The following is a 27,081-nucleotide window of genomic DNA, read 5'->3' on the forward strand; positions in this document are numbered from 1 at the left end:
CGTAGTTTTGTGTGGGTTTTTCAGGTTATGATGCCCTGTTCTAGAAGGCTGGCATGGAAGTGAGTGGGGTGTGTGTGTATATATATATACTGCTGGTTGAGGGGAAATGATTTGCATGTTAATCTGTGTATTGTTCTGGGGTTGAATGGCAAGGCCTACAGTTTGTCAATTTACTTTATGATCCATTGCCTGCTGGGAAACCTCCTCACCTGCAAATCGCTTCCCCTCAGCCAACAGTATATATGCCCACTCTCTTCAGTGCCGGCATTTTCTGAAGATGCCAGCCACAGATGCTGGCGAAACATCAGGAAAAAACCCTTTGAGAACACGGCCTCATAGGCTGAAAAACCCACAAAAAAACTATGGCTGCCGGCTGTGAAATTCTTTGACTGTCTTTTTTTAATCCCTCACCCCTTTGGAAGTGTTTAAACAGTGGCTGGATGGCCATCTGTCAGGAGCGCTTGGGTTGAATCTTCCTGCTTGGCCGAATGGGGTTGGATTGGATGGCCCTTGGGTTGTCTTCCAACTCTGTGAATCTGTGTGTTGCATCTGGTTTCAGAAGCACCCAGGGCTCTTTGGTGTGGCTGCTGCTGGATATCGCCTTTCTTGACATCTTGTAGGTAGTTCTCCCACTGAATTCTGTAGAATTCAAAGATATAGCCCTGTTAGTCTGTCGAATCAGTATGTAGAGAGATCTTGTAGCACCTTTGAGACTAACTAAAGAAACAAGTTGGTAGTAGCACCAGCTTTCATAGACTTAATTCTACTTCCTCAGATGCGTTAGATGTCTACCTGGTAAGTATCCCACTAGAGAGGGTTCCTTTCTTATGTGAAGTCGAAGGCTTTCAGGGCTGGCACCCATAGTTTCTAGAACATGGGCACATAGCCCAAAAAACCCACACAAAAAAATCCTATGGTTCCTTTCTTTTGCTGGACTTCCCATAGCCTCCCACCCAGTTCCCTTCTTAGGATTTGGGAAAGGTGGACCTTGAGTAGAAGGCTTGAGTTGCCCTACTCTTCCTTGAGGACAACTACTTGGAGCAAGTTGTTCACTCAGAGCTATCCATGGTAGTAAGATTACAGCCCTGCTTTGCTGCTTCTCCTTGCTGCCCAGCCTCCAACAACCCTTTATTCCACCTTCGGTCTTCCTGCAGAGTGGATGTGCCAAGAAGCGTCCCTCCCTCCCTTTGCAGCCCCATAGACCTGGCTTCCTTCTGGCTGCCTCTACCCTTTTCTGGATCTGTGTAGCAAGATTCGGATTTGCAGCTAAGTTTATTTTCCAAGCGGCAATGTTCCCAACTTCCAAGTCTCAGAGGGGGAGAGTTATATATAGATATTTTTAACAGCTCTTTTGGATGTTAAAAAAGTGGGGTGAAAGCCTCATTTTGCTCTTGGTTTTTTTAATAACATCTCCCCCCCCCCCCCATTAAAAAGCACTGCCTTTTAGCATCTTTGGAGGTGGGAGGAGGGGGGATATCTTAGGAATACGGGAAACTGCTTCATACCAAAATCAAACTATTGATCTATTTGGGTCGGTGTTGACTTTACTGACTGGCAGTGACTCTCTACAATTCCAGTCTTATCAGGTGATACCGGGAATTGAACTTAGGAACTCTGCATGCAAAGCAGAAGCTTTGGCAATGAGCTATGGCCCTTGCCCACCAAAACCTGTATGGAAGTTTTAGCATGGCGCATACAAAGCTCTTTTCCAACAATCTCTTGGGACCCATACAGACAGGCCAAAATAAAGCTGCTTCGGGTCACTTTGGAGGTATGCTATTTAAATGCTGCATGCGTCCTAAGAGGCCGGAAGCTGCGCCAAAGCCATGCTCCAATCCTAAAGACTAGAGCGCAGCTTTGGCACAGCTTCTGGCCTCTTAAGATGCGTGTGTCATTTAAACAGCTTACCTCCAAAGTGACCCGAAGCAGCTTTATTTTGGCCTGTCTGTATGGGCACTTGGATAACCTGGAAAACACAGATGTGTAGCCTCAGATGTATAGCTTCTGGGGGCAGAATGAGGGCATGTTCACTGATCTATGTAATTCAAGCCTTTTCTGCTTCTCGCCTCCTGAGGTTACTTCTCCTCTTTCTCTCCAAAAGTTCATTCTTTACAACCCTTTGACCGAGAAGGAAGCATCCATGGACGGCTCAGACATTCACAGATGAGGGTCAGCATTTGGGACTCTTACTGAAGTACTTTCTTTTGTCTATCTGCTTCCCTGTTTCTGATGGATTTCTTACAACAATAAATGTAAATTTGGTGGGTTTTTTTAAAACTTACTAAGGGGGATCCTGCATATTTCTAACCTGTTTTAGACCAGTGACCAAGGGAACATGAGCATGGCAAAAGTTATGCCGCCTCTCCTCCATTTCTGGGAGTCCCATGTAAGGTCTGGCAATGCCAGGGGCAGGGAGTGCCAACAAGCTCCATTCAAAGCATCTCTTGAGCATCTGTCCTGCCAAGAGGTGTTCTCTTGCAGATGCTACCAGATCCTCTCTTGGTTTTGGGGTTTTTGTGTGTGGCAAAGTCACTCAGACACAGTGAAGATGCCTTCGGCCTGGAATGCGATAACACTTGCAGTGCCAAGACGTCAGTACCTTTCAGAAAGCCACCTAATGGGGTTGGCTTTTGTTTTTTGATGCACGAAAGACCCACCAGATGGTAGGCATGTGTGTGGTGGAAACACATCCCTATAGATGGACTTTTGAGAAGGTAGGTAGGTGCCAGCCCCATCTCCCCTTCCCAGCTGGCTGTGCCTCTCGCGTTCCCCCTTTTCTCTCCCTCAGTCTGTTGCTTCATCTCATGCTTCCAAGCCTAATAGGATTGGCAGTCTTTGCTCCCGGTTCCGATTGTGTGGCACATTGGTTGCTGGAACAGAGGAATAATGCAAATAGGCCTGAGAAGGTAGGTGAGAAGTTGGTATAAATGGCTGGGGATGGTCATCATGAAGAAGACGGGGAAAGTCTTCCAAAGCAGTACTGTTTTCCTACATATTTTCAAAGACTTTGCTTTGTCCTTCAGATTAGAGATTTCACATTCTCCCGATAGACACAACCCGTTATCTTCCCAAAGCTGTCCATTTTCTTCATGCTGGCAAAGTGGTCCGGGAAAAGGCGGAAAGACAGACTCATAGAGGCGAAAAACACAGAATCAGTGATGCAATCGCCTGCGGCTTCCAAGCCGTTAGTCACTCCACTCTGGCTTTCAGTCCCAACTTTAAAGGCCCTATCCAAGGCTGATAGGATTCAGCCCCTTGGGTAGATTCTTTAAAATATAGTAAAAAAAGTGGTGGGCAAAGTTTAATTTCCAGCTTTTTTAAAAAAAAGAAATAGAGCCAGCGTGGCATAGTGGTTTAAGCATTAAACTATGACTCTAGAGGCCAGGGTTCAAATCCTGGCTCAGCCATGAAACCCACTGGATGCCCTTGGCAAGTCACACTTTCTCAGCCTCAGAGGATGGCAATGGCAAACCCCCTCTGAAGAAGCTTGCCAAGAAAACCCCATGATAGGTTTGCCATAAGTCAGAAACTACTTACAGGCGCACAACAACAAATAGTTGTTTGAGCCTTGGACTATGACCCTGGAGACCAGGGTTCGGTTCACTGCTTGGCCATGAAACCCACTGGATGACCCTTGGCAAGTCACACTCTCTCAGCTTTAGAAGAAGGCAATGGCAAACCTCCTCTGAAGAAATCCTGGTAAGAAAACCCCATGACAGGTTTGCCTTAGGGTTACCATAAGTTGGAAACATCATGAAGGCACACAACAACAAAGGAGAAGAGTGTGCAAAATAAATAAGACATTGTGGTCATATGCCTTCATGTCAATCCCGACTTATGGCAACCCAGCCTTAGGCTTTTCTTGGTGAGATTTGTTCAGAGGAGGCTTGCCCTTGCCTTCCTCTGAGGCTGAGAGAGTGGGACTTGCCCACAGTCACCCAGCTGGTTGCCATGGCTGGATGGGATTCGAACTCTGGATTTCTGAAACCCTCTTCCAGCCATTGCACCCACTATGCCATGGTGGCCCATCACACACATTTACTGCAATTGTATACTCCACTAGGCCATGGAAGTGGTTGTTCTCTCCTGTTCTTGTGGGTTTCTTCCCTCTCTGATGCAGGCATGCAGTGTAATCGATTCTATATTCACAGCAGGTATGGGGGAAATGAAATAAGGTCATGAACGGTGGCAGGGAAGGAGGACTGGATGAAGGGTGTGCGCTGGGTTCTGCCCAAATATTCGTGGGGGTTGCATTTCTTGAGCATCCTCAGTGAGCAGGTCTATATTTGTCAAGGGCTCTCCCCCGGCCCTGGAGTGCCAAAAAAGTTAAATTAAAATAAAAATCCACAGCGGCGCGTAAGGCTTTGGCTGCTGCATGGCACAACAGTGAAATCCATCTCCATGGAAGCTCATATTCGCTCTCTCTCTCTCTCTCTCTCATTCTGTCTCTCTCTTGGCTGGGTTTGAAGGTGTGAAAAAAAAAACCCTCGCACAATCGGCGGAGGGTGGACTGGTAGAAAAGAGTGCGCACGGGCTAAAAATACCAAGTGAAGCATCAAATGGTGGAGGGACGGGAATGGGGCAGAGCAGGAGGGGGGGTGGCGATGGTGGCATATATTTGAAACAAACCAAGGAGCATTTTTTTTTGGCTCCTGCCAGCTCAAATCCATGGAAGCAAAACAGCTAGGAACAAGGGGAGCATCCCAGCATATGTAGTGTGACTAACGCACAATGGAGAAGCGACAAGGTGGAAGGAATGGGCCAAAACTGTGCAGTGAATTTTAGTAACCCCTCGTGGCATTCCCTCTGATGCCCAGGACTGAGACTGTACACTGAGGTGGGCAAACGGTGTGCATCCAGCCCCAGCACCGTTTTTTTGAACTCCCCAAGGATACAAAGAATACCCTCAGATGCCCCCCAAATGCCTTCTGCATTTTTGCCATGTTTTGCCTCCCCTAGATTTTTTTTCCAGCCCCACAAGAGGCCTTTTTAAATAACAGAAAGTGACTTCTCGCTGTGCAAGGGAAGGGAGAAAGGAGTGCTCAAGTGCACTGATAAGCGGTATAGAAATGCGCTTGCTATTGCTATTGCAACATTTGAGTGGAACAACATTCAAACCAGCAATGTTGATACCTTTTAGTTTTGCATTTCATATATGTACGTGGATGGTGAGATATATATATATATATATTAAATGATGGTGATGATGATGATGACAATTTTGTATGTGTATGTATATGTGTTATATATATATACACACACACAATGCAAGCAGTTGTAGCCAAAAACCACAATGTGAGCAGTTGCGTTTTTTCTTTCCTCTGAGAGCTGCGCAGGAAGTGACTTTCTAGTCATCTCCTCTTATTCTCAAAGGCTGCCTTTGGCCCTACAGCAGCTGGAGGGAGATAACAACATGGGAACTATGCCTTCACACTCCTAGGGTTTGTGTTGTACCAAGACTGATCTTTTTTTAAAGGCCTTTTTAAATAACAGGCAGTGATTTTTGTTGTTGTTATTCAGAAACATTGATGATTGCGAGAATTCAAAGATATGGCCATGTTAGTCCGCAAAATCTATATGCAAAGTGATCTTGTAACACCTCTGAGACTAAGGTCCAAAACACACTCCCAAAATAATCCAGTTTGAGACTGCTTTAATTGCCCTGGCTCAATCCTGGGGAACTCTGAGAACTTAGTTTTGTGAGTCATTGAGCCTTCTCTGCCAAACAGCTCTGGTGCCACAATAAACTACAATTCCCAGGAGTCCCTAGAACTGAGCCAGGGCAGTTAAAGCAGTCTCAAACTGGATTATTTCTGCAGTGTGTTTTGGACCTATCTGAAAGAAAGAAGTTTGCAGTGTGAGCTTTCGTAGGCTTAAACCTACTTCCAAATGCATCTGAAGAAGTAGACTTAAGTCTGCAAAAGCTCATGTTGCCAACTTCTTTCTCACAGTTAGTCTCAAAGGTGCTGCAAGATCCCTTTGCAAATTGAAGATTGGGATCTGCCTTGCAAAAATGAAGTATGGAGTATGCCAATCTACCTTTGGCCAGTAAGGGCCCTGCTGTGCCAGGCACAATCTATAGATGGAAAGAGAGAGGTCCATAATGTTTTGCTCCAATGGCATCCAATGGAGAGTGGGGACTTTCACCCACCCACATCCAGTCTCCATCTCTGCTTTGGAAAGATCTTCTTGAGATGCCGTAACAGTCTATGACTGCCTCCGGGTATCTCCCTGACTCCCACATACACACACACACTTTATCCTCACCCTTGCTGGCATTTTAAATTATTGCTGTAAGTGGATTACCGGATTAGCATCTGTGCTGCCAAGGACAGCTGCCGAGTCCTGTTTCCATCTTGTTAGGGCCTTTATCAAAAATTAATTGCCCCATATGTGGCATTCGGGGGCCGTCGAAATCTGTAGGTCGGAGTGATGGCACAGACCTTTTGGAGGAAGGGAGTCTGAATCGACCTCCTGCCAGGGGCTGTTAATCTCTGGGAAGCCCCCATTGAAGAACACAGAAGGTGGTGGGGCTGTATGATCCAGAGTCACCAAAAGGCACAGCCACAGGGCAGCTTGGCGTGGCACTGGAGTCCTGAAAACCTCACAGGAAAGTGTGTTCCTTTTGTGGGCAACAGTTTTGGGCTTCCATCTCTACCTGCAGCAGAGGAGGGGTGTATATTCCGAATTGTTTCATCCTCACACTGGTGGCATCACTAGAGTTTCATCTGATGCGGATGCTATCACCAGAGAAGGAGATACATCAATAGACATATAGTGTCTAGATCAAGGGAAGTCATAGTGCCGCTCTCTTCCGCTTTGGTCAGGCCTCACCTGGAATACTGGGTCCAGTTCTGAGATTAAACTGAAAATCAAAAAGGATGTTGAGGCGTGTGTACAAAGGAAGGCAACCAAAATGGTGAAGGGTATGGAAACCACGCCTTGTGAGGAGAGACTTAGGGAGCTGGGTATGTTTAACCTAGAGAAGAGACGGTTAAGAGGAGATATGATAGCCCTGTTTAAGTATTTGAAGGGGTGCCATATTGAAGATAGTGCAAGCTTGTTTTCTGTTGCTCCAGAGACTAGAACCTGGAGCAATGGATGCAAGCTCCAGGAAAAGAGGTTCCACCTAAACGTTAGGAAGAATTTCCTGACAGTAAGAACCCAATGATAGGTTCACCTTCGGGTCTCAATAAGCCAAAAATGACTTTAAGGCAAGCAGCAGCAACAACAAATGAGCATGGGATTACACTTCCGGAGCCCAGGGTCTGAATCCCCGCTTGGCTATGGAATCCCACTGGGCGACCTTGGTCAAGTCACACTCTCTCAGCCTCAGAGGCAGACAAATGCAAGTGCCTTCTGAACAAATCTTGCCAAGAAGATCCTTGGCCTTAGGGTCACCATAAATTGGGAAGAACTTGAAGGCACACCATCATAACAAAAAGAATGAGATTCCCAGAGGTTTCCCAACCGTTAGCATTAGCATTTAGAGAATTCTGGGAGTTGTAGTCCTGCAAAAGTAATTTTTCCCAAGCACTGGAAAAATATGGCCTTTTCTTTGTGGTCCAAAGTGGAACAGACTACAGGCTCCCTTCTGCACTTCAAAGTGATGGAGTCCATGCCAATATTTTGGGATTCCACCTCTAAGTTCAGCTGCTTATAAAGAGGGGAGTGGCTACAAGAAGTGGGTGTGGCTATAAGAAGATGGAGCATGATATGGGTATAAATACCAGACTCAGAGCACTTAGTCTTCTTGGTCCCTGCAAGGAGCAAGATCTCTCTAGCCATGTCTCCATGTATTCCATGTACCTCTGGCTCAGCTGAGCCATGGATTTTCTGCTTCGAGAATATTCCCTTTCACCTGTCAGATGCACTGCCTCTTCCAGAGAATATTTATGAGTTTCTGAATTTCTCATGAGCGCCGTTATTGACGGCTTGACAAAAACTGAAGGCACTTTCTTTTGGACTGAGAAGGGAAGGAGAGCGGGTGGCTCATTTCAGCAAATGGTGCATCGATCGCGCCAAGGAGGAAAACAACATAAAATAAGGGGCTGGTGGGTTGGAGTGGTGCGATGGTGAGGGGTGATGCCACCTGGTTGCTTTATTCCTTGTTCCACACAATTAATAAGATGGCTGGGAGCATGGCTGTTTGGGGCTTTGGCGGCCAGACACTGACAGACACACTCCCTCGACAGGTATTTTGCAATTCTGCAGCATTGGAATAGAGAGCATTTGAGGCTGGAGTTTTTTTCCCTTCCCTTCCCTTCCTTTTTGGAGACTGAAACGAAGGCGACGGCAGAATGGCTGATCCTGCTAACTCTTATTGCCTCCTCAAATCAAGCTGAATTTCAGCCCAGCTTAGGTGCATGCGAGCACACACGCAAAAGCTATTTTGGATTCAAGGCATTGTGCGAGCTTAGGAAAGTACTGGGACACACACACATCTTTCTCTCTGGCACACTGAGCAGATGAAAGGCACCTCTGATGGTCTCTGGGAGAAGCCTGAAACCCCCTCCACTCTCTGGTTTCTTGGTGGCCACCTCTTTCCTCCTTGAGATGTTACTCCAACAGTGACTCCTGGTTGCGCTGGTTGTTGCACCATTTACTCCCTTGTGTAAAGAAGCATCTGGTGTCTCCTTATGCAAAGGCTGAGATCCTTCAACCAGGTGCATAGCATTCCATGCATGCAGCTGTCAAACCCTGTGCGGTGGTACTACTATTGTTAAATAGCCAGGAAAGAAGAAGGAGAGGAGAGATGAAGAGAGGGAGGGATAAAGAAAGGGAGAGATGAAGAGAGAGTAGGAGGAAGAGAGGAGGGAGGCAAGTGAGCATAACTCATTGCCAAGGGAGACTTGCTGCTCCTCAGTTGTGGTTTATTCATCAGGGGCCCTTTCACACTGCAGAGTTATAGCACTATGATCCCACTTTAGCTGTGTGGAAACCTCATATGGAGCCCTGGGGTTTGTAGTTTGGTGAAACACTAGACCTCTGTGGTTGTGAGTTCTAGATATGTATGTGTTGTTGTTGTTGTTGTTTCCAACTTATGGTGAACTTTTCATGGGGTTTTCTTGGCAAGATTTGTTCAGAGGAGGTTTGCCATGGCCTTTCCCTGAGGCTGAGAGAGTGTGACTTGCGACTGTGGAGACCAGGATTCGATTCCCCCTTTTGGTCATGAAACCCACTGGGTGAGATTGGGCAGGTCACAGTCTCTCAGCCTCATTGGAAGACAATGGCAATGCCCCTCTTGGTGAGAAAACCCCATGATAGGGTCACCTTACATAAGTCAGAAACAACTGGAAGACATACAACATATATATATATATATATATCCTGACATGCTAATAATTATCCTTTATAAGACTTGGCTCTTGCACCCAAACTCCTAATGGGTCTGGCACCCACTCTGCTCCTTTAGCACTGTTGATGGGAATGCAGCATCTGGGCCCATCTGGGAGTTGTGCAAAGTGCCAGTTTTTAAATGTGCAGCCGAGCAATGGGAGTTTCTCTTCTTGGCAGCAGAGACAGGCGAGGAAGAGCAGCGGGGTGAATTCAAATTCTGTGCCAGAGATCTGACATCACAGCCATAGTTATAAATGTGTAGCTACATCTTGTAGTTACTCCCTGGATCTACCTTAACAGTCAGCGGCCACAGCGCAAAACAGAGGTCTGTTCTGCAGGTGATCAGGGTGCTGCGGGGTAATGGCTGCCTCCACACTGCAGGAATAATCCAGTTTGACACCAATTTAACTGCCGTGGCTCAAGGCAATGGAATTCTGGGAATGGTAGTGGAGCTCTAGTGCCACAAAAAAACCTACCATTCCGAGAATTCTATTTATTGGGCCACTGCAGTGCTGATGCAGCCAAGGTTTCCAGTGAGGTGCAGTGCGATGAAAGGTACAGTGTTATAAAAACTATACCTCCCAGAATCCCCAGCCACGCTCTGGACCTGCTGTCTGGGAGGATTCTGGGTGTTGCCATCCCAAATGTACCCTTCCTGAGCTATGCATTATTTTATTTTCTTGTGGGGCATGAAGGATAACAATGTGAGAATCTTTGTCCAGTTTTCTTTATCAGCTACTTAGTTCTGTATACTTAACTAAGTCGCTGCTCCTGACCCGATCTCCCCAAACTTGATGGAAACGTCATTCACCTGTGTTTTGATCTCTGGCAGAATGGAATTGTGCTGTATTACAATTGTGGGATTTCAATACAGGACAGTGATGGATGAGTAAATCTAGGTAACTGTTTCACATGCATGACGGTGATACCGAGACGCAATTGTGTCACTACTGCTGTATCCGTAACTCCCCTCCCCAACCTACTTTACTGGGGAATCTGCTGAATGGGGAGAAGGAAGCCCCTTCTGCAAAGATAACTTACCCATATCTGGATTAAAAAATGGTATGCTTCTGCCGGAAACTGACTATACAGTTGTGCTGGAAGCAGTGGCGTCCTTGCCTGGGATGACACCCGGTGCAGGGGTTGGGGACAAAAGGGCACACACACCCAGCTTTCTGCCATGGTGCCATTCTACTCATGAGTAGAACAGTGCAGCGAGATGGGGGATGCACTTGGCCCTCTCAGAAGGCTGCCACTGCCCATTCCAGGCCTTCTGATTCGCGCATGGCAGTTGCTGCATGGGACTTGGAAGGCTTTGGCAGGGGCTGTCTTCTGAGTCCCACATGGTGGTTGCCACAAGGGACTTAGAAGGGGACATGGAAGGTAGTCACCCACCCCCTAGTGTCTACTACCCCACTGGCTGGCATCACACCGGGTCCCCTGCACCCCCTTAGTGACGCCACTGGCTGGAGGACCTAGAAGTGCCTAGAACAGTGTTTTCTCTAGGTCCTCTAGTGCAACTCTGTGGTTAATTTCCACCGAACGTCATTCGTTTTGTTACCCTTCACGTTTCCATGGTAAGTCCAGCGGCGTATCCCCTCTCCACAGATACGGTAGTTGTACTGCACTTAATCAGGTAGCGTAACTAAGGAACTGGTTAAGTATACTTAACTAAGTAGGTGACACAGAAGACTATCCTATGTATTAGCCTGGAAAGTGCAAATTAAATTTAATGCTGATCTTTGAGGAGGGGGGGATTGCTACTCAACCCCATTTTGCAGGGGGTGAAAATGCCTACTCTTAGTGTAGAAAACCCACACCCCTGAACTCCCACTTTTCCCTGGGCTTCACCCCACCACTGTGCTTTCTCAGCAAGGGTCTCTATCCCCCTCCTTGCCCCAATCACCCCATTGTTAGCAACCATGGATGCCGGTCCCTTTCCTGCTTCAGTTTCCCAGTTCTTGTGTGCAATTAACCACAATGGCGGCCTCCCCCAGGCAATTCTAATTTTCCCAGTTAATGAACCCTACTCAACCTTCTCTGCTTTGAAGCCTTCCCTCCCCCTCCCCACCCTTTTGCTTCCAGAAAGAAAAGAATAAAATGGATCAGAAACTTGCATTCTGAATGGGCCCAGCTGGAATCCCATCAACCCTTAAACACTGCCATCGGAAGCAGAGACACTACACAAAAGCAGGGCAGTGGGAATGAGAGGGAAATGGAGATTGGAGAGGCAGAGCTCTTTATTTGCATGATGCATATTTGCAGTGTCCTCTCTGAGTCTATGCAAAAAAGGGGAACCTTTGCTCCTGGAGGATTCCAGAAGAGGCATTCACACCTATATATATGGCCAGAAAATGGATGCTTCAGGAGCCGAGGCAGCTATGGCTGTGTTACTCTGGAGCAGCAAATCCATGCTGGGTATCGCAGGCACTGGTCTTTCGCAGGAGCTATTCCAGGTGTTTCCAAACACCGTGGCTGGAATTCCATGTGGGCCTTTTAAAGTCTTCGTGAGCAGGCATACGCGAGTGGGAAATAGAACAGAGATGTTTTGCAGCACCTGTATTTCCTAAGGGGATGTTGTGATGTTACTATACATGGGTATCTATTTTACAACGCGCGATTGGCACCAGTGCACATTGGTGTGCCCCCCCCCCCCCCGTGTGCAAGCAGACATTGGTTAGGAAGTGTTAAGAGTTCCCAATGCACATTGAATGTGTCCAATGAGCATCACATCTGCCCAGTATAGATCAGAAGAGCCCAGTAACCATCCAGTTAAGTAGAATTGGCAAATCTACTCTGGATCTTATCTGGCTGGTGTCTGTGGGATGGGCGAATCTACTCTGGGTTTTAGCTAACTGATGTCAATGGGATTGGTGAATCTACTCCTGGTCTTAGTTGGCTGATTTCAGAGGGGTTGGTGAATCATATCGGTTGTAGTTATTACCCCTTGTTTTCCTAAACCAGAAGCTCACCTCTGATTTCCAAATGAATCGCTATTTCATGCTCCCCTCCAAAATGTGGGAGACCCCCAAATCACGTTAAATGTACAGCCATTGCCCACAGACACTTCTCACACGTTTGTGTGTGATTGTCTCTTTTTAAGCTAAGGGGGGCAGTGATGGGGTGTCGGTGGGCCACAGACAGCCCATGGATAGCTACCTCCTGCCCCTAGCGTCACATAATACATGCTGGCCCAAGCCTAATTGAGTTAATCGAACCAATTTCCTTCTCTTCGGTATCCAAGGCACACACTTTGTGGAGTCACATAGTGTGTAATAAAGCCTATACTCTTTTTATTCGAGGCTTAAGGCTTTCTTTCAATAGCTAATTTCCCCCTCGGTAGAAGTGTCAAAAAGTGCCTTGGCAGTGCCTTGTGCCAGCTTTGCTCGCCCTCCCCCAAGTCGCAGCTGGAAGGAGGAGGAACTCTGGCTACACCAGGTAGGAGGGGAGGGGAGCCCTTATTGTAAGGTTGCAGCGGATGCTGTTCTCGGTCCAAGCCGATCAGCTGCAATTCCTGTTCCTCCCAGCAGGGGTCCCTGCGAAAACCCCGTCTGCCTCTATGGTGCGTTCTCGTTTCTGGCGCGTGCTGCGTTCACTTCTCTCCACACCGCCCCCCTGTGGCTTATGATTGCTATTGTGGCTATCCCCCTCCCCGCCTCTCCTTTCTAATTGCTGTCGCTCAGTCAACCAGCTGCCACTAACCACCCACAAATGAAAAGGAGAGGAATCATCACAAGCCCCTTCTCTCCCTCTCTCTCTCTCTCTCTCTCTGGGCAAAGGACTGGCAGGAAGCAAGGCTGACTCACACTCAACTGGAAACAGGACCTTTCCCCAGTATTTTTGTCGCAGTGGGGCGAGCGTCTCGTTTATGGCGAGCCGTTGCTATCCGCTCGGGTTTGGTCCCAGGATCCCCCGTGGATACCAAAATCTGTGGATGCTCCAGTCCCAGAGGTTGGCTGTGTTCCACCCAAAAACCAGATCTGGAAGGCATATCACTTCTGATTGTGCCAGGAGGAAAGATTCAAGGAGGGGAAATGGACTCCATGCTCTTTGTGGGCACTTTTGGATCATAAATGTGGCACTGTTGCAAGGTGCGGACTGCAGCACCAAATAGGCCCCACTGCTCCCCAAGTATTTGCCTTTCGGAAACTGAAACAGGCTGTGATATCCACCTGCATCCCTTTAAAACTCCAAAGAGATGGTGTGAATGGGGTGAGGCTCAATGCAAGGAGAATCTTACCAAGATTTCACATGACACTAAGGAGATTGCCACATTGGGGTTATGAAACGGGAGAAAAACAATGCTTATAGCGCGATTGCGCAAATATTTTCACATGACGTCGCATTCATCCAGTACATCTCCCGTGAATAATTTGAGCTATTGCAAAGGCACAGAAGCGAATAACAAGGCATTTGCGCTGTCATGGAGCGCTATCAGGGAGTTTTTCCCAGACTGCACTTCAGCACTGACAATTTGCTCTCATTGCTAGGATGAGTAGCATTTTGACATATAGGGCACTATTTTATTTGGATATTTATCACATTGTTAAATATAGAAATTTTCTTTTGTTTGGGTCAGAACCATATTTTTCAGACATATGCAGTAGCGCGATAAGGACACATGTCCGAAACATCCAATCTGGATATACTAAAGTTACAGCAATGTGATCAGGTTTTGTATCCAGAACATGACTGCATGTTCGTTTCATTTTTATTTCCTTGTAATAGTGCAATTACGCAAATGTGTGGAACTATAGATTGCTATAGCGCCATGTGTTCATTATCTTCCAATAGCATGGTTGTTGTATTATAGTGTGATAATCTCCTAAGTAACACATTTAGGCTGCATGTACAATATTGTAATTGAAAGGCATAATTTTGATTTTGCTTGTTGTTTACGTCACAACTACTACCATTAAATTCAGTGAGGTATATGGAAATGGCGATTTATGAGTATCAGTAGTACAAAAACCATTAAGGATTCTGTAGCGTATGATCTGGGAAGAGGTCAATGGAGAGGTAATACCATGAGTTTCCGCACTGGGTGATGCCAACCCTAGTGACACCGCTGATCATAAGCACTATAATCTTGGAGCAGAGTTAAAGGCAGACTGCTGAGGTCTTTCCACCAGCCCATGTGCGTGAGAACCAAGCTTTCCACCATCCTAGCATCCCATTCCTCCCTCCACTTCCACACCGGTCTTCCAGGCATGGTCAAAATCATGCCACGCTCCACCGCATGGGACAAAAGTCACATCAAGCTTGTCATCCCTCTTTTCTTCAGGGGTGGATCTTCAGGGCCCCTGTCATGCGTGTTGACAGCCGAGCCGATTCCGGCACTCTTGGAAAAGGGATGCACTCCACACAGTGCCCAAATGGACCATTGTCATTGGCACCCAAAGCAATGCGCTGAATGCAGAGACAGACACAAACATGCTCTGCGGCTCGGGCTTGCCTCCGTGGCTGTATGGGGCAGGGAGGGAGGCAGCAAGGAGCAAAGAGGCTTCCTGGCTGGCAGCCTTTGCTGCATCTTCCGTGTCAGGCTCCCTGGGGAACTGAGTCAGCAGAAGCCAGTGGGCTGTCTCTTGCAATCTCCATCTGGAAGGGAGCGACGATGGGAGGCGACCACCTGAAGGTCAGCAGATGGAGCACTGCATTGTGCTCAGAAAAGGGGGCTGCATAGATGGAGCAATGGAACTCCCTCCATCTCTCTCTCTCTCTCTGTGTGTGTGTGTGTCTCCAGAGGTAGCTGTGTTGGCCATATAGCAAAGTACACTATCATCCAAAATCCATAAAACACTGGTACCTTTATTGGACCAAACAAAATGCGCATTGTACACGTTGCAAGCTTTCGAAACTCCACTGACTTCTTCAGCAGCAAAAGTGTTAAAAATGATACAAGAGAAAGAGTGAGAGGTGGGGGGGGGGGGAAGGAAGGAAGGAAGGAAGGAAGGAAGGAAGGAAGGAAGGAAGGAAATTGATGATGTTAGTCCAACACTGCGTTTGGTGAAGATATTGCGGTTGTAGCCCTCAGTTTAGATGGTACAAGAGAGTATTCTTGCAGGTGGGCTCTTCTGCCTTCTGGCCATGTGGATGCTGGGAGATTCAGTCCAGGAAATAGACTTTAAATCCCATTAGAAAGGCAAAAGGTTATTGCCTTCGAGATCCTTGACTAAGAAAACCCTTGAAATTCATGGGGTCACCATAAGTCAAGGGGCAACTTGAAGGCACTCATGCACAATGCAAGTGGAACATCACACCATTGGTAGTTATTCAGGCAGGGATTTAGGGTCTCAGCTGCTGAGTGAGCACTGAATCCCGACATAGTAACAGCATTGCAAAGGATGCAGGGAGGATGCGCTGAGATGGATGTCTCCATCTCTCCAGGCCTGCCTTTGATGGGATCAGGTTTCAAAACCCCTGAGTTTCATTTTCTCGGCTGGTGCATCTACCAGCCTGCTGTGTTGTTCTCTCCGGTCGGATTTCAGCGTGCCTCTGAACCTGTGCGCCTCCATCATTTGCAAAGAAGACCTTGAAAGGAGCACAAAGCAGCTGTGAATTGATGCCATAGCCATGTACCGTGTCTGACTGTGACGGGGAGCGGGGGAGAGCTTGGGAGACAGATGCTCTGGCGAGGGCATGCCAAAGAGAGCCAAAGTGTGTCAGAGAGAGCGGTAGTCCGAGAAGGTGGACTGTGCAATGGAAGCACGGCTTGGGAATATTACTGGGTGTGGAGGCTGAGGATGCAAAAGTCATCTCCTGCCCTGTAACATAAGCCCCTCTGGGTTTTGTTGTTGTATGCGCCTTCTGGTCATTTCCGACTTGGCAAACCTTATCATGGGGTTGTTTCAGAGGAGCTTTTGCTATTGCCTTCCCCTGAGGCTGAGAGCATGTGACTCACCCAAAGTCACCCAGTGGGTTTCATGGCTGAGCTGGGGATTGAACCCTGGTCTCTAGAGTCCTAGTCCAATGGCCAAAGCACTATGCCACCCTAGCTCTCAGACTTACTGTAAAATCAATTGCCACAATTTACAACAACAAAAAGGAAATCATGTGAACTGCCTAAAAACATATTGCACCACTGAATCATTTGATAAAGGCTGCGTCTGCACTGCAGAAATAATGCCATGGCTCAGTGCTATGGAATCCTGGGATTTGTAGTTTTGTAGGATAGTTAGCCTGCTCTATTGAACTATGAATCCAAGAGTCAATACTAGAGGACCATGGCAATTGAACCAGTGTCAGACTGCATTATTTCAGCAGGAAGGGATGGCTTGGCTGTTTGGGGAAGGCAAATAAAGTGCAAGGAATAGCCACCATTGTGTAAAAGAAAACATATGCTTTGGTTACCCAGAGATGGGTTACACACACACATGCCACCAATAAGTTTCCGGCCCTTGTGTTACTTGGACTGTACATCATCCACCCTCTCTCCCAATATTTCAGAGATGAAAATGAAGACACAGTTATCCCTGCTTTTACACCCGGGATCCCTGCCAAATCCCTCTCCCTGTATATACCATTATTTATCTCCGAAGAAGACACTATTGTGTTGATGTCTGTCTGGTGCATTCTTTTATGCTGCAGTCTCTTTCCCTTTGCTGTCTGCAAAGCTAAACACAGTCAAAAGGATAGCTCCTTCTAAAGGACATAGAAGAAAATGGTAATTATAGTTCTAGCCCCAGATCAAAAAAGTACTTAAGCTGCCGAAGTGGCAGCAGCATGGAGCTTAGGGAGGTCATGCAATCCTGGGTGCGGTGAAGACTTGGGCTAGAGGCCTATGGGTGACATTATCTAATGCAGTTCCTACCTCTGTATGTATTGGGGGGGATGTTGCAGAAGGAGGTATCCTGTACCATCTTGTGCAATGCCTCTGTAAGACAGAGACTGATAGGTCCCAAGGGTAGCTCTGTCCCCACAGCCAGAGGGTAGTTATTGAACTACGGCCATAGATCAACTGGTAGCAAATGCCTCTGGATGTGCTCCAGATCATCCCTCACATTGAGGGAAAAAGAACCAGCTTACATTGGCGAAGGAGACTGCTTCTCCTTTCTGGATTCATGAAAGCAACTGGGATGTAGTTGGTAGACCCCTGTAAGAGGGCCTTTGTGGTATATACGGTGCAATATATGGTCTTCTGCATTAAATATATGAAGATATGAAGCACAAAAGAATTTCCAGGAAGGCAGGGATGGGGGAATCTTTCTTTTTCTGCTCTATGTCAATTTTGCATTTGCTCATGGATGTGTCTGTTCTCTTCCATTTCAGCATTTCACCCACGTCATGCTGAATTTCAACTTGTAGGCACTCAGTATGACAGCTATGCACCGCAAAATGTAGACAGATGTTCATAGCAGCACCCAAAGTAGCAATTTCTGTTCCTACCGGAAGCAGATGTTTTGCGCAGCTGGTGGACCTTCATTGCCCACTCGAGACCAAGCCGCCCCACAATAGGGGCTATTATAAACCTTGCCCTTCCCAGTCAGCTCAGGCAAAAGCAGACTGCTGCAGACTCTCCTAGCTGGTGTGTTGTTCCTCACTCATCGCCTTTGCCATCTTGATACTACCCTTCAGGTTGCTTGGCCACACTTGTCCTGCTTTTCATTTGTGAAACATTGCAGGACGTACCCCAAATAGCTGTCCTCCCTCCCTCTTGGAGTCTGCAACACTCCCTCTCTGTGAATGCTGTGCTCCTCATCCTCTTGCTTGTAGGAGAGCCTCCTTCTCCCAAGGTAATCGCTGGTGGTGAAGGGCCCTTCAGATGAGCGTGAGGCGGCCGGCCTTTGTCAAAGAGGCAGTGCGCTTCTGAATCCCCCACCACCGAGAGAGAATTCAGACATCCGGCAGGATAATAGACACGGTATTAATAGCTGCCCGGGTAGGAGGCAGAGCGGCTCTTCCTTGTCTGGGTTCTCTCCCGTCACAATGGCATGTCTCCACTCATGGCACCCTCTCCAGGAGGCAGACAAAGCCAAGTGTCTGAGCAGGCAGGGAACAAAACTTCAGGGATGGCTTTGGAGCATCACGACGCCAAGCCAAGGAACGGATCTGTTGAGTTGTCTTGGACAATTGAGTTTGGAAGCTTCAACGGGTGGGTGGGATATCTCCGTTGGGACCGGCAGAAGACCCCTTGCAGAAGATTTCCCTCCATCGGGACATGCAGAAGATTTCTTATCATTCTGTCCATCGTTTACTCAAAACCATTGGGGGTGTTGTGTCCAATTTGGGGTGGAGGACCCTCTATGCTGAGGATATCCACCCAGAGCTCAGAAGAGGGGGGTAAATCTTCAACAATTTCAGCCTCACATGCGAGAGTGAATAATTCAAATAACTTTCTCCCCATCATGGGAGAGATGAAACGTTTCTCCTTTGTCCTGTATACTGCAGTTGACTTACGGTATCCTGCAGTTCACAGGTTTCCATAGAAAAAGATGTTTTCTGTACAGGAAACACATTTTCTCCACAGAAAACAAAGTGGGTTTTTGCAAGCAAGCAAAGAAACAACCTTTTGTTTGTCTCCTGACAAATAATTCCTGTGAAGCCCTTTGGGGTGCACTGAGCTCCAGTAGAAAAATGTACACAGTTTGGTACTTCTTCCTGATGCACATTCTTCCCGGTTGAGAAACCTGTTTTTCAACCTGGGAATAAATAATCGTCAATATTCTCATCTAGCTCAGAAAGGGGGCTTGTGCTGGCTGTGGAATTCTGGGAGTGGTAGTCCAAAATCAGTCACTTTTCCTTCCTTATGCCTCTGATCTCCTTCCCAAGGACCAAACAGAAGTCCAAAACTAGGGTCAGTGTTGAACTAGATGCGAGTTAGCAGTCTGCCTTCATCCAGTTATGACCAAAGTAGGTTCGGTCAAAAGAAATTCATAATCAAAGGGAAGGCATACAACTTGTTTTGGATGACACCAGGAAAGCACCAGGGTTACAGTTGGGAGGGGGCTTTGGACATTTACTCAACTCCTGGGTGCCAGGGGCACTTTTGTACAACTATCACAAGTTCCCAAGGCAGAAGTGCTCATCATCATGGTTAGATGGCTACAAAACAGAGCTAGGAAGTAGTGAACTGGAATGGAATGGAGTTACCTTTTTGTGCCTGCAATGCTCCTGGCTGTAACTTGCTGCTCTTTAGTGCAATTCTCTGTCTGCTTGTTACTCCATGTGTATCTGTGTATGCTGACTATATCTGAGAAACTGCCTCCTACTGCAACCAGTGTTGCTTTGTAATGCACCAGGTATGGCATTTGCTCAGATTTTCCAAGGTGCAATGTCTGATTTGGCCACTTGGGGGACCCAGAAAATATTTCCCTGTAGTTTCCAGAGGCACATAGTGATGGTCCACAGTAATAGGTTAGTAATCAGTAACTTAGGCTGCTCTGTACTGCAGAAATAATGCAGTTTGATAATACTTTAACTGCCATGGCTAAAAGCTATGGAATTCTGGGATTTGTAGTTTTGTAAGGATATTTAGCCATATCTGTCAAAGACGTCTGGTGCCACAACAAACTATAAATCCCAGGATTCCATAAACTGCATTATTTCTGCAGTGCAGATGCAGCCTTAGTGAGCTGGCTTTCTGGACCAAAGGCACAGTAATGAGTAATAATCTGTTGACCAAACCTTTCCTCTCCACAGGGCCTCCACTGGTACAGTGTGTGCCAGTACCATGGAAAAGCTTTTCCTGCCTCTTTTGATGCTTGGCACCATGGCAAAAGCTCAGCACTGTCCCGGCCGTTGCATCTGCCAGAACATCTCTCCAACCTTGACCATGCTGTGTGCCAAAACGGGCCTCCTCTTTGTGCCACCATCCATTGACCGGCGCACCGTGGAGCTCCGATTGACAGACAATTTTATCACCGTCATCCGCCGGAAAGACTTCTCCAACATGACTAACCTGGTACACCTCACTCTGTCCAGGAACACCATTAGCCAGATTATGCCCTTTGCCTTTTCTGACCTGCGTGCCTTACGGGCTCTGCACATGAACAGCAATCGCTTGGCCATCTTAAAGAATGAACACTTCCGAGGGCTGGGGAACCTCCGGCACCTCATCCTTGGGAACAACCAGATCAGCCACATCGAGCCTTCCTCTTTCGACGAGTTCCTCTCCACTGTGGAAGACCTGGATCTCTCCTACAACAACCTAGAGACACTGCCATGGGAGGCCATTGGTCAAATGGTGACCCTCAACACCCTCACGTTGGACCACAACCTCATTGACCACATTGCTGAGGGCACCTTCTCCCAACTCCAGAAGCTGGTGAGGTTAGATATGACTTCCAACCGGCTACACAAGCTGCCCCCTGACAACCTCTTCCTGAGGGCTGAAGTGTTGGCCAATGTCCGTGGGACTCATCCTTCCACCTTGACCATCAGCTTTGGAGGCAATCCATTGCACTGCAACTGTGAGCTTCTTTGGCTCCGGAGGCTGACACGAGAGGATGACCTGGAGACTTGTGCATCGCCAGAGCATTTGATGGACAAGTATTTCTGGTCAATCCCTGAGGAGGAATTTATCTGTGAACCTCCACTCATCACCCGCCAATACGCTACCAAAGCATTCATCATGGAAGGACAAGGCGTGAGCCTCAAGTGCAAAGCGGTGGGAGATCCAGAGCCTTCCATCCATTGGATTGCGCCTGATGGCAAGTTGATCCACAACACGACTCGGGCAACTGTCTATGACAATGGCACTCTGGATGTCCTCATTACCACTTTGAAGGACAATGGCATCTTCACCTGTATTGCCTCCAATGCGGCTGGAGAGGCCACTGCCCCCGTGGAGATATGTATTGTCCCTCTCCCTTTGCTGGTCAACAACACTGCCCACATGAAAGAGCCTGACCCTGGTTCCTCCGACATCACCACCTCCACCAAGTCTGGCTCCAATGACACCAAGAATCACCTTGACAAGAGGATCGTAGCTGCTGATCTGACGTCCACCTCGGTGGTCATCCATTGGCCCTCGGAGCGGCACATCCCTGGCATCCGTATGTACCAGATCCAATACAACAGCTCCCTGGATGACTCTTTGGTTTACAGGTGAGCAAAGTGATGGGGTGTGTGTCAGTGGAACAGTTTGATTTGATGTGTTGAGTTTAGAGTCATATCTATCATGTGCATCCCTTACAGTGCCATTATCAAAGACCACAGAATTTTGTATCTTGATGTTCCAGGACAGATTGCCATATTGTGCAATGACTCTCTACAATTACCATCCTGTTAATAACATATGCAAGCATAAAATCCACTTTAGGCCTGGGTGTGCCTTTTTGGTTGTTGCAGAGGCTGGTATTCTCTTCCATCCTTTGCAAGGATCACCAGTGCAGAACATGGGGAATCAGGTAAGTTATCTGGCTATGGGCCAGAGCCAGATGGAGACTGATCTTGGGAGAAGATGCCTTCAATGTGTGTCTGGCTACTTCTCCGATCCCTAACTGTGGGCTGGCGGGAAGAAACCATAACAGGAAGAGTTCTCCTTGTAGAACTCTTATGTTATGATGAACAATGTAGGTTATCAACCTATGTGCAGCCACACAAAATTGCATGTCTCACAATGTGGACCATGATCCTACCAGAACCACTGAAAAGAAGAAGGAAGGTTTATTTCTTTCTAACTTACTAGGGGATGGAGGCAAAATATTGGTCAGCGTTCTGTTAGTGACTTCCGTTCATGTAAATGCAGCTTACAAATGCATCTGTCCCTTCTGGATGTAGACTAAGAAGGATATTCCCTTGACCTTGTGCTTTGTCCAAAAACTTCCCACCGCCCTGGAAAGGGCCCTTGCTGCTGTTGTTTAGCAGTGGGCAGAAAAGAGAGAGGAAAGGTGACTGGGATCATGAAGATCCAGCTGCCCTAGGCTCCTGGGGGAAGGAAAAGGAAGATGCACTCTGTCTGTGCGCACACCCTCATTTCTTCTCCCACGACTGAGCTGAGACCAAATGCATCTCCACACTCTGAATCACACACACACACACATACACCCCATATGCAACAACAACAGCTGCCGGGTGATGGCAGGGCACAGAAATGTGCGGGGGGAGCTATGTGCACATGCAGGATCTCAGCTAATGTGTGTCAGTGGTGCTCCATTTGGCCTCCCTCCTACCATGATTCCTGGAGGCTTTTCGGGAACAAGTCCAGCTCATATGGAAACAGAAGGTACCGTAAACAGGCAAGAGATGGTGCCTGGGATTCTCCATTATGGGTGGGTGCTAGGCTTGCAGTTCTTCACCTCTCTTTCTCTGGCAGCCCCAGAATGAGCCAAAGTCATGTACCAGACTTTGAGTAGTAAAAACAAAAGCTTTATTTGAAAACTATAGATGTTCATCACCGGCATAATAACATAGACATATGTATCCCCTTTTGAATGGGGCTCAGGGGCTATTCTCTTGTGATCTGCCCCAGACCTGCTTCCCGCAAGAGTTGTCAAGCCCAGGAGGGACTGCTGGAGTTGTTTCTCACAAGTGGGAAAGGGAGGAAGGATGAAGGATGAGAGGCAATTCAGCCGCTCTAGGCTTGCAGAGGAAGTAAAAGAAGGAGGCACCAGTGCTCTGAGCACCATTTCTTTCCCTTGCCAGCTGAGTCCAGCTGTTACTTCATAGTCTGTATCACCTCCTGCTTCTCTCTCCTTCCCATTATTAAGCAGAAGCATTTGCCCCTGGATGGTCTTGACAGCTGCTAGGGGCAAGGAATGATATGTTACTGCCCAGACAGAGTTGCCCTCTGGTGTCAGATCTCAGTTTGTTTTTGAGAGAGGAAGTGGAAACAAAGCCCAGCTCTGTGTTCTTGGCACTGGTTGCTGTTATTGCTGTTTTTCATTGATGCCTCTTTAAATCCTAACCTTTCTTCTCTCTCATAGGATGATCCCTTCCTCCAGCAAGACCTTTCTGGTCAATGATTTAGCAGCAGGCCGGGACTATGACCTGTGCGTGTTGGCCGTTTACGACGATGGGGTGACGTCCCTCACGGCCACCCGAGTGGTGGGGTGCGTGCAGTTCACCACCGAAGGGGAGGGTGCCCAGTGCCACTCTTTGCACACCCAGTTCCTAGGAGGGACTATGATAATTATAATTGGGGGCATTATTGTGGCCTCCGTCCTGGTCTTCATTATCATTCTTATGATTCGGTACAAGGTCTACAGTGGCCAGGATGAGCACAAGAAAGCCAAAGTGAGCAACGTCTACTCGCAGACCAATGGGAGCCAGCCTTCCTCCACCACCACCACCTTGCCCCATTCGGCCTCCAAGGTTGGGGAGGACAAATACGAAACTCTCCAAGAGATGACTTGCAAGGAGCCCTTGTTCATGGGGGAGACCAAGGAAGAAGTCCCCAATGGCCAGGACATCATTGCCTTGACTGAGGTGGATAAGCGGTCAGCCAAGATGGCCTCAGACCTCCAGACGGTGGCTGTCTTGACCTCAGAAGAAAGGAAGATGGACGGCAGCATGAGTGGCTCCTCGGTCTCCTTGTGTCTTGTCAAGGATGCCGGCGCAGGGCCCCACCTCCGTGCCAAGTTGGGGGGCAGCGGGTCGGGGGTCTTCCCCCGCGAGCTGTCCAGGACTCACCACCACCGTCACTCCTTCGACGGGGATTACTCACTGTTCCAGAGTCACAGCTACCCGCGTCGGGCACGGACAAAAAGACACATGTCCACCTCTCAGTTGAACTCGGAAGAGTGTCCTTTGAGTCACAGGAGGGTGACTTTTAGCAGCACGGAGTGGATGCTGGAAAGCACAGTCTGAGATGGGGTGGGTGGGTGGGTGGGTGGGATGGGGGGTTATGGGGTGGGATGGGGTGGGTGGGAGGTATCAGGATTGGGCAAGGGACTGCCGGACGCACAACCAATGGGGGAGGAGGACCTGTGGGTGGGAGGGAGAAGACAAAAGGAAAGGGGGAACAGGCTGAAGTACTCGAGAGGAGGGGGGTGGATCCGGCGCATCCCCCCAACCTCTCCCCAAAACAACCGCTTGTTTCCAGAATTTTCTGCAGCGGTGCCTTAGCCAAGCCACAAAAGAGAGAAAGAAAAAGAGGGGAGACAGGATGGAATCGTGGTTTTCAGGAAGAGAAAGTAAGCTGGGTTTTCCCAAGAGTGAGGAAAGAGGTTCAGTGAAAAGGGGAGAAGGCAGTTTTTCTGGGAATGGGGGGGAGGGTGGGGTTGGAAGGGGAGGTTGGCCAAGGAGAGACACATATGCACAGACGACACGAAATTTAAACCAAGATCCTTTTCCCCCCTCGGTATGCATTAATAACCGTTCCAGTAAAGGAAAAGGGAGCTTATTGCAAGAGAGAACTAAGCAAAAATGCCAGGTGGGATTTTGGGGGGAGGGAGGGTCCCCTTCTTACCTGCCACCAAACCACGAACCCAATGAGACGATTCGGTTACTCTATTTATTGTATCTGGCTGGTCTAGATAAACGAAAATTCTGTGTTTGGTGTGTTCATTATCGGAAAAGTCATTTGAACTCATGGACCCACCTCCCCGACCCTTTGGTTTGCCCTTGTGATTCCCATCCCCTTACCTTTCCTTACAAACTCACCCCCCAAAAAATTTCTGCCCCTCTTTCCAGTCTTTGCTGCCCCACCCAACAGAGTATTGATAACATCCCAGTCCTATTGGCCTCTTCATAGAGCCTCTGAAAGTCATCCTTTCCCCAATTCCATATTTCCCCTAACCCTCCTAAGTTCTGCCTTCCCAGACCCCCTTCCCTTCCCGTCTCTTTTGACCCTGTTCCCCCCAATTCCAATCCCTCCTGACCTCCAGGGCAGAATATTCCTGATCCCCCCCCTTTTCACCGTCCCTCCTTCCTACCCCTCCTAGCTTCTTACTCAAATCATGACTTGTTAAAAAGTCAACAACAACGCCCCCCCCCCCAATGTTGAGTGTTGAACACAAGTTTTTACATTAAAAACCTGTGCCTGCCGCGCCCAGCCATTGCTCCAACCTGACCCCCCCATTGTCCATTTCTCCCCCCTCCCAGTTCTTCCCAGTGCCAACCAGTCCCTCTTCCTCCATAACACGGTGCGGCTGCTTTCCGGAGGTGATTAAATCTTTTGTGTGTGAACCGCAGCCTGGGTCTGGCTTATGTTTTTCTTAATAAGTGGGACTGAGAAGGAATTTTCCAATGGGGCAGAAAGAATTCACTTAACATGGAAGACTAATGTATAGGTTGGAGAGGGAGGGGGCTTTAGGAAGGTCTGTTCTGGGGTAGAGAGGATGCTCAGAGAATCCTTAATTTAATTTCATTTAAACCCACCGCGTTTGTGTCTCTAGCCTGCAACATATGTGTTTGGCACAATCTAGGCACTCATGGTAATGTGCAACATAAACTGTCGGACGTACCGAAGAAATCCAGACTCCTACAGAAGGTTAAATGCCACCAATCTGATTATTATTAATTAAGTCTGTCCATCATTTTTATGATTTCAGTGGTATAATCATTGGCCTTTTAACTGATTCATCGATTAAAATCAATTTGCTTATTAACAGGGCCTCGCGACAGCTGCTTTTCAAAGGGTGCGGAAGAAAGCATGAAGCAATTCACAAATCTAATTTAAAAAGCAGCGCCTATGATGCATAACTGGTTGTTTTTATTACATTTCCTCTTAAGCACCTGAGCCAAATATGCCCTTAAATTGAAACCCTGATGATTAAAAGCGAGCCTCCCTGTTGTTTAAACAAAGCAACTTTTAACTGAGTAATCAAATGAGTCAGACTGGGATCCTGTTAGTGACATACATATGTGTAATTCAGGATTATGCATAATTCACTAGTTCCTTGTGCAACATCCAAAAACCACCACCTTGGTGCATATGTTAGGCCCTAGGACTGTTGGCATGGCCATTTACTGTCCAGAGAAAGGCAGTCAGGCAGTGCCCATTCTGGCTGCAATTTGGCATCTGGGGCAAGAGAATGAGATCACTCTTCCAATGCAATTCTAGGCTGCATCAATAGGAGCATGAAATGCATAGATATAGGATAGGGGACACCTGGTTTAACGAGACTTATATATGTGAAAAGGTTCTAGGTGTCCTAGTAGACCACAAGTTGAACATGAGTCAACAGTGCAATGCAGCAGCTAAAAAGGCCAATGAAATCTTAGGCTGCATCAATAGAAGTATAGTGTCTAGATCAAGTGAAGACATAGTGCCACTCTATTCTGCTCTGGTCAGGCCTCACCTGGAATAATCCTGTGTCCAGTTCTGGGCATCTTAATTCAAAAAAGATGTTGAGGAACTGGAGCCACGTGTTTAAAGGAGGGCGACTAAAATAGTGAAGGGCCTGGAAACCATGCCCTATGAGGAACGCCTTAGGGAGCTGGGGATGTTTAGCCTGGAGAAGAGAAGGTTAAGAGGTGATATGATAGCCCTGTTTAAATACTTGAAGGGATGTCCTATTGAGGAGGGAGCAAGCTTGTTTTCTGCTGCTCCAGAGACTAGGACCCAGAGCAATGGATGCAAGCTACAGCAAAAGAGATTCCACCCAAACATTAGGCAGAACCTCCAGATAGTAAGAGCTGTTTGACAGTGGAGGACGCTGCCTTGGAGGGTGTTGGAGTCTCCTTCTTTGGAGGTTTTCAAACAGAGGCTGGATGGCCATCTATCGCAGGGAGTGCTTTGCTTGCAGAAGGGAGTTGAAATGGGTGCTCTTTGGGATCTCTTCCAACTTTATGATTCTAGCCAACTCAATTATCTTCCTATTTCTTATACACTGAGGGATGGAGTTTTGTGGACATAGT

At 47.7% G+C, this 27,081-nt stretch overlaps 1 protein-coding gene across 1 annotated transcript in view; it reads left to right on the forward strand.

Moving 5' to 3' along the window:
* LOC149304658 (leucine-rich repeat and fibronectin type III domain-containing protein 1-like) overlaps nucleotides 1–24,087 on the forward strand; it is a 72,975-nt gene extending 48,888 nt beyond the window's left edge. The window contains exons 2-3 of the mRNA XM_089478410.1: nucleotides 19,978–21,384; nucleotides 23,205–24,087. Of these exons, the coding sequence (XP_089334536.1) occupies nucleotides 20,009–21,384; nucleotides 23,205–24,087 (2,259 nt within the window). The 5' untranslated portion in view covers nucleotides 19,978–20,008. The remainder of the gene's footprint in view (nucleotides 1–19,977; nucleotides 21,385–23,204) is intronic.
* Nucleotides 24,088–27,081: the final 2,994 nt, after the last annotated feature.

This window comes from Sceloporus occidentalis, unplaced genomic scaffold (assembly GCF_023333645.1).
Source record: "Sceloporus occidentalis isolate IW3139 unplaced genomic scaffold, rSceOcc1.0.p SCAF_13, whole genome shotgun sequence".
NCBI lineage: Eukaryota > Metazoa > Chordata > Lepidosauria > Squamata > Phrynosomatidae > Sceloporus > Sceloporus occidentalis.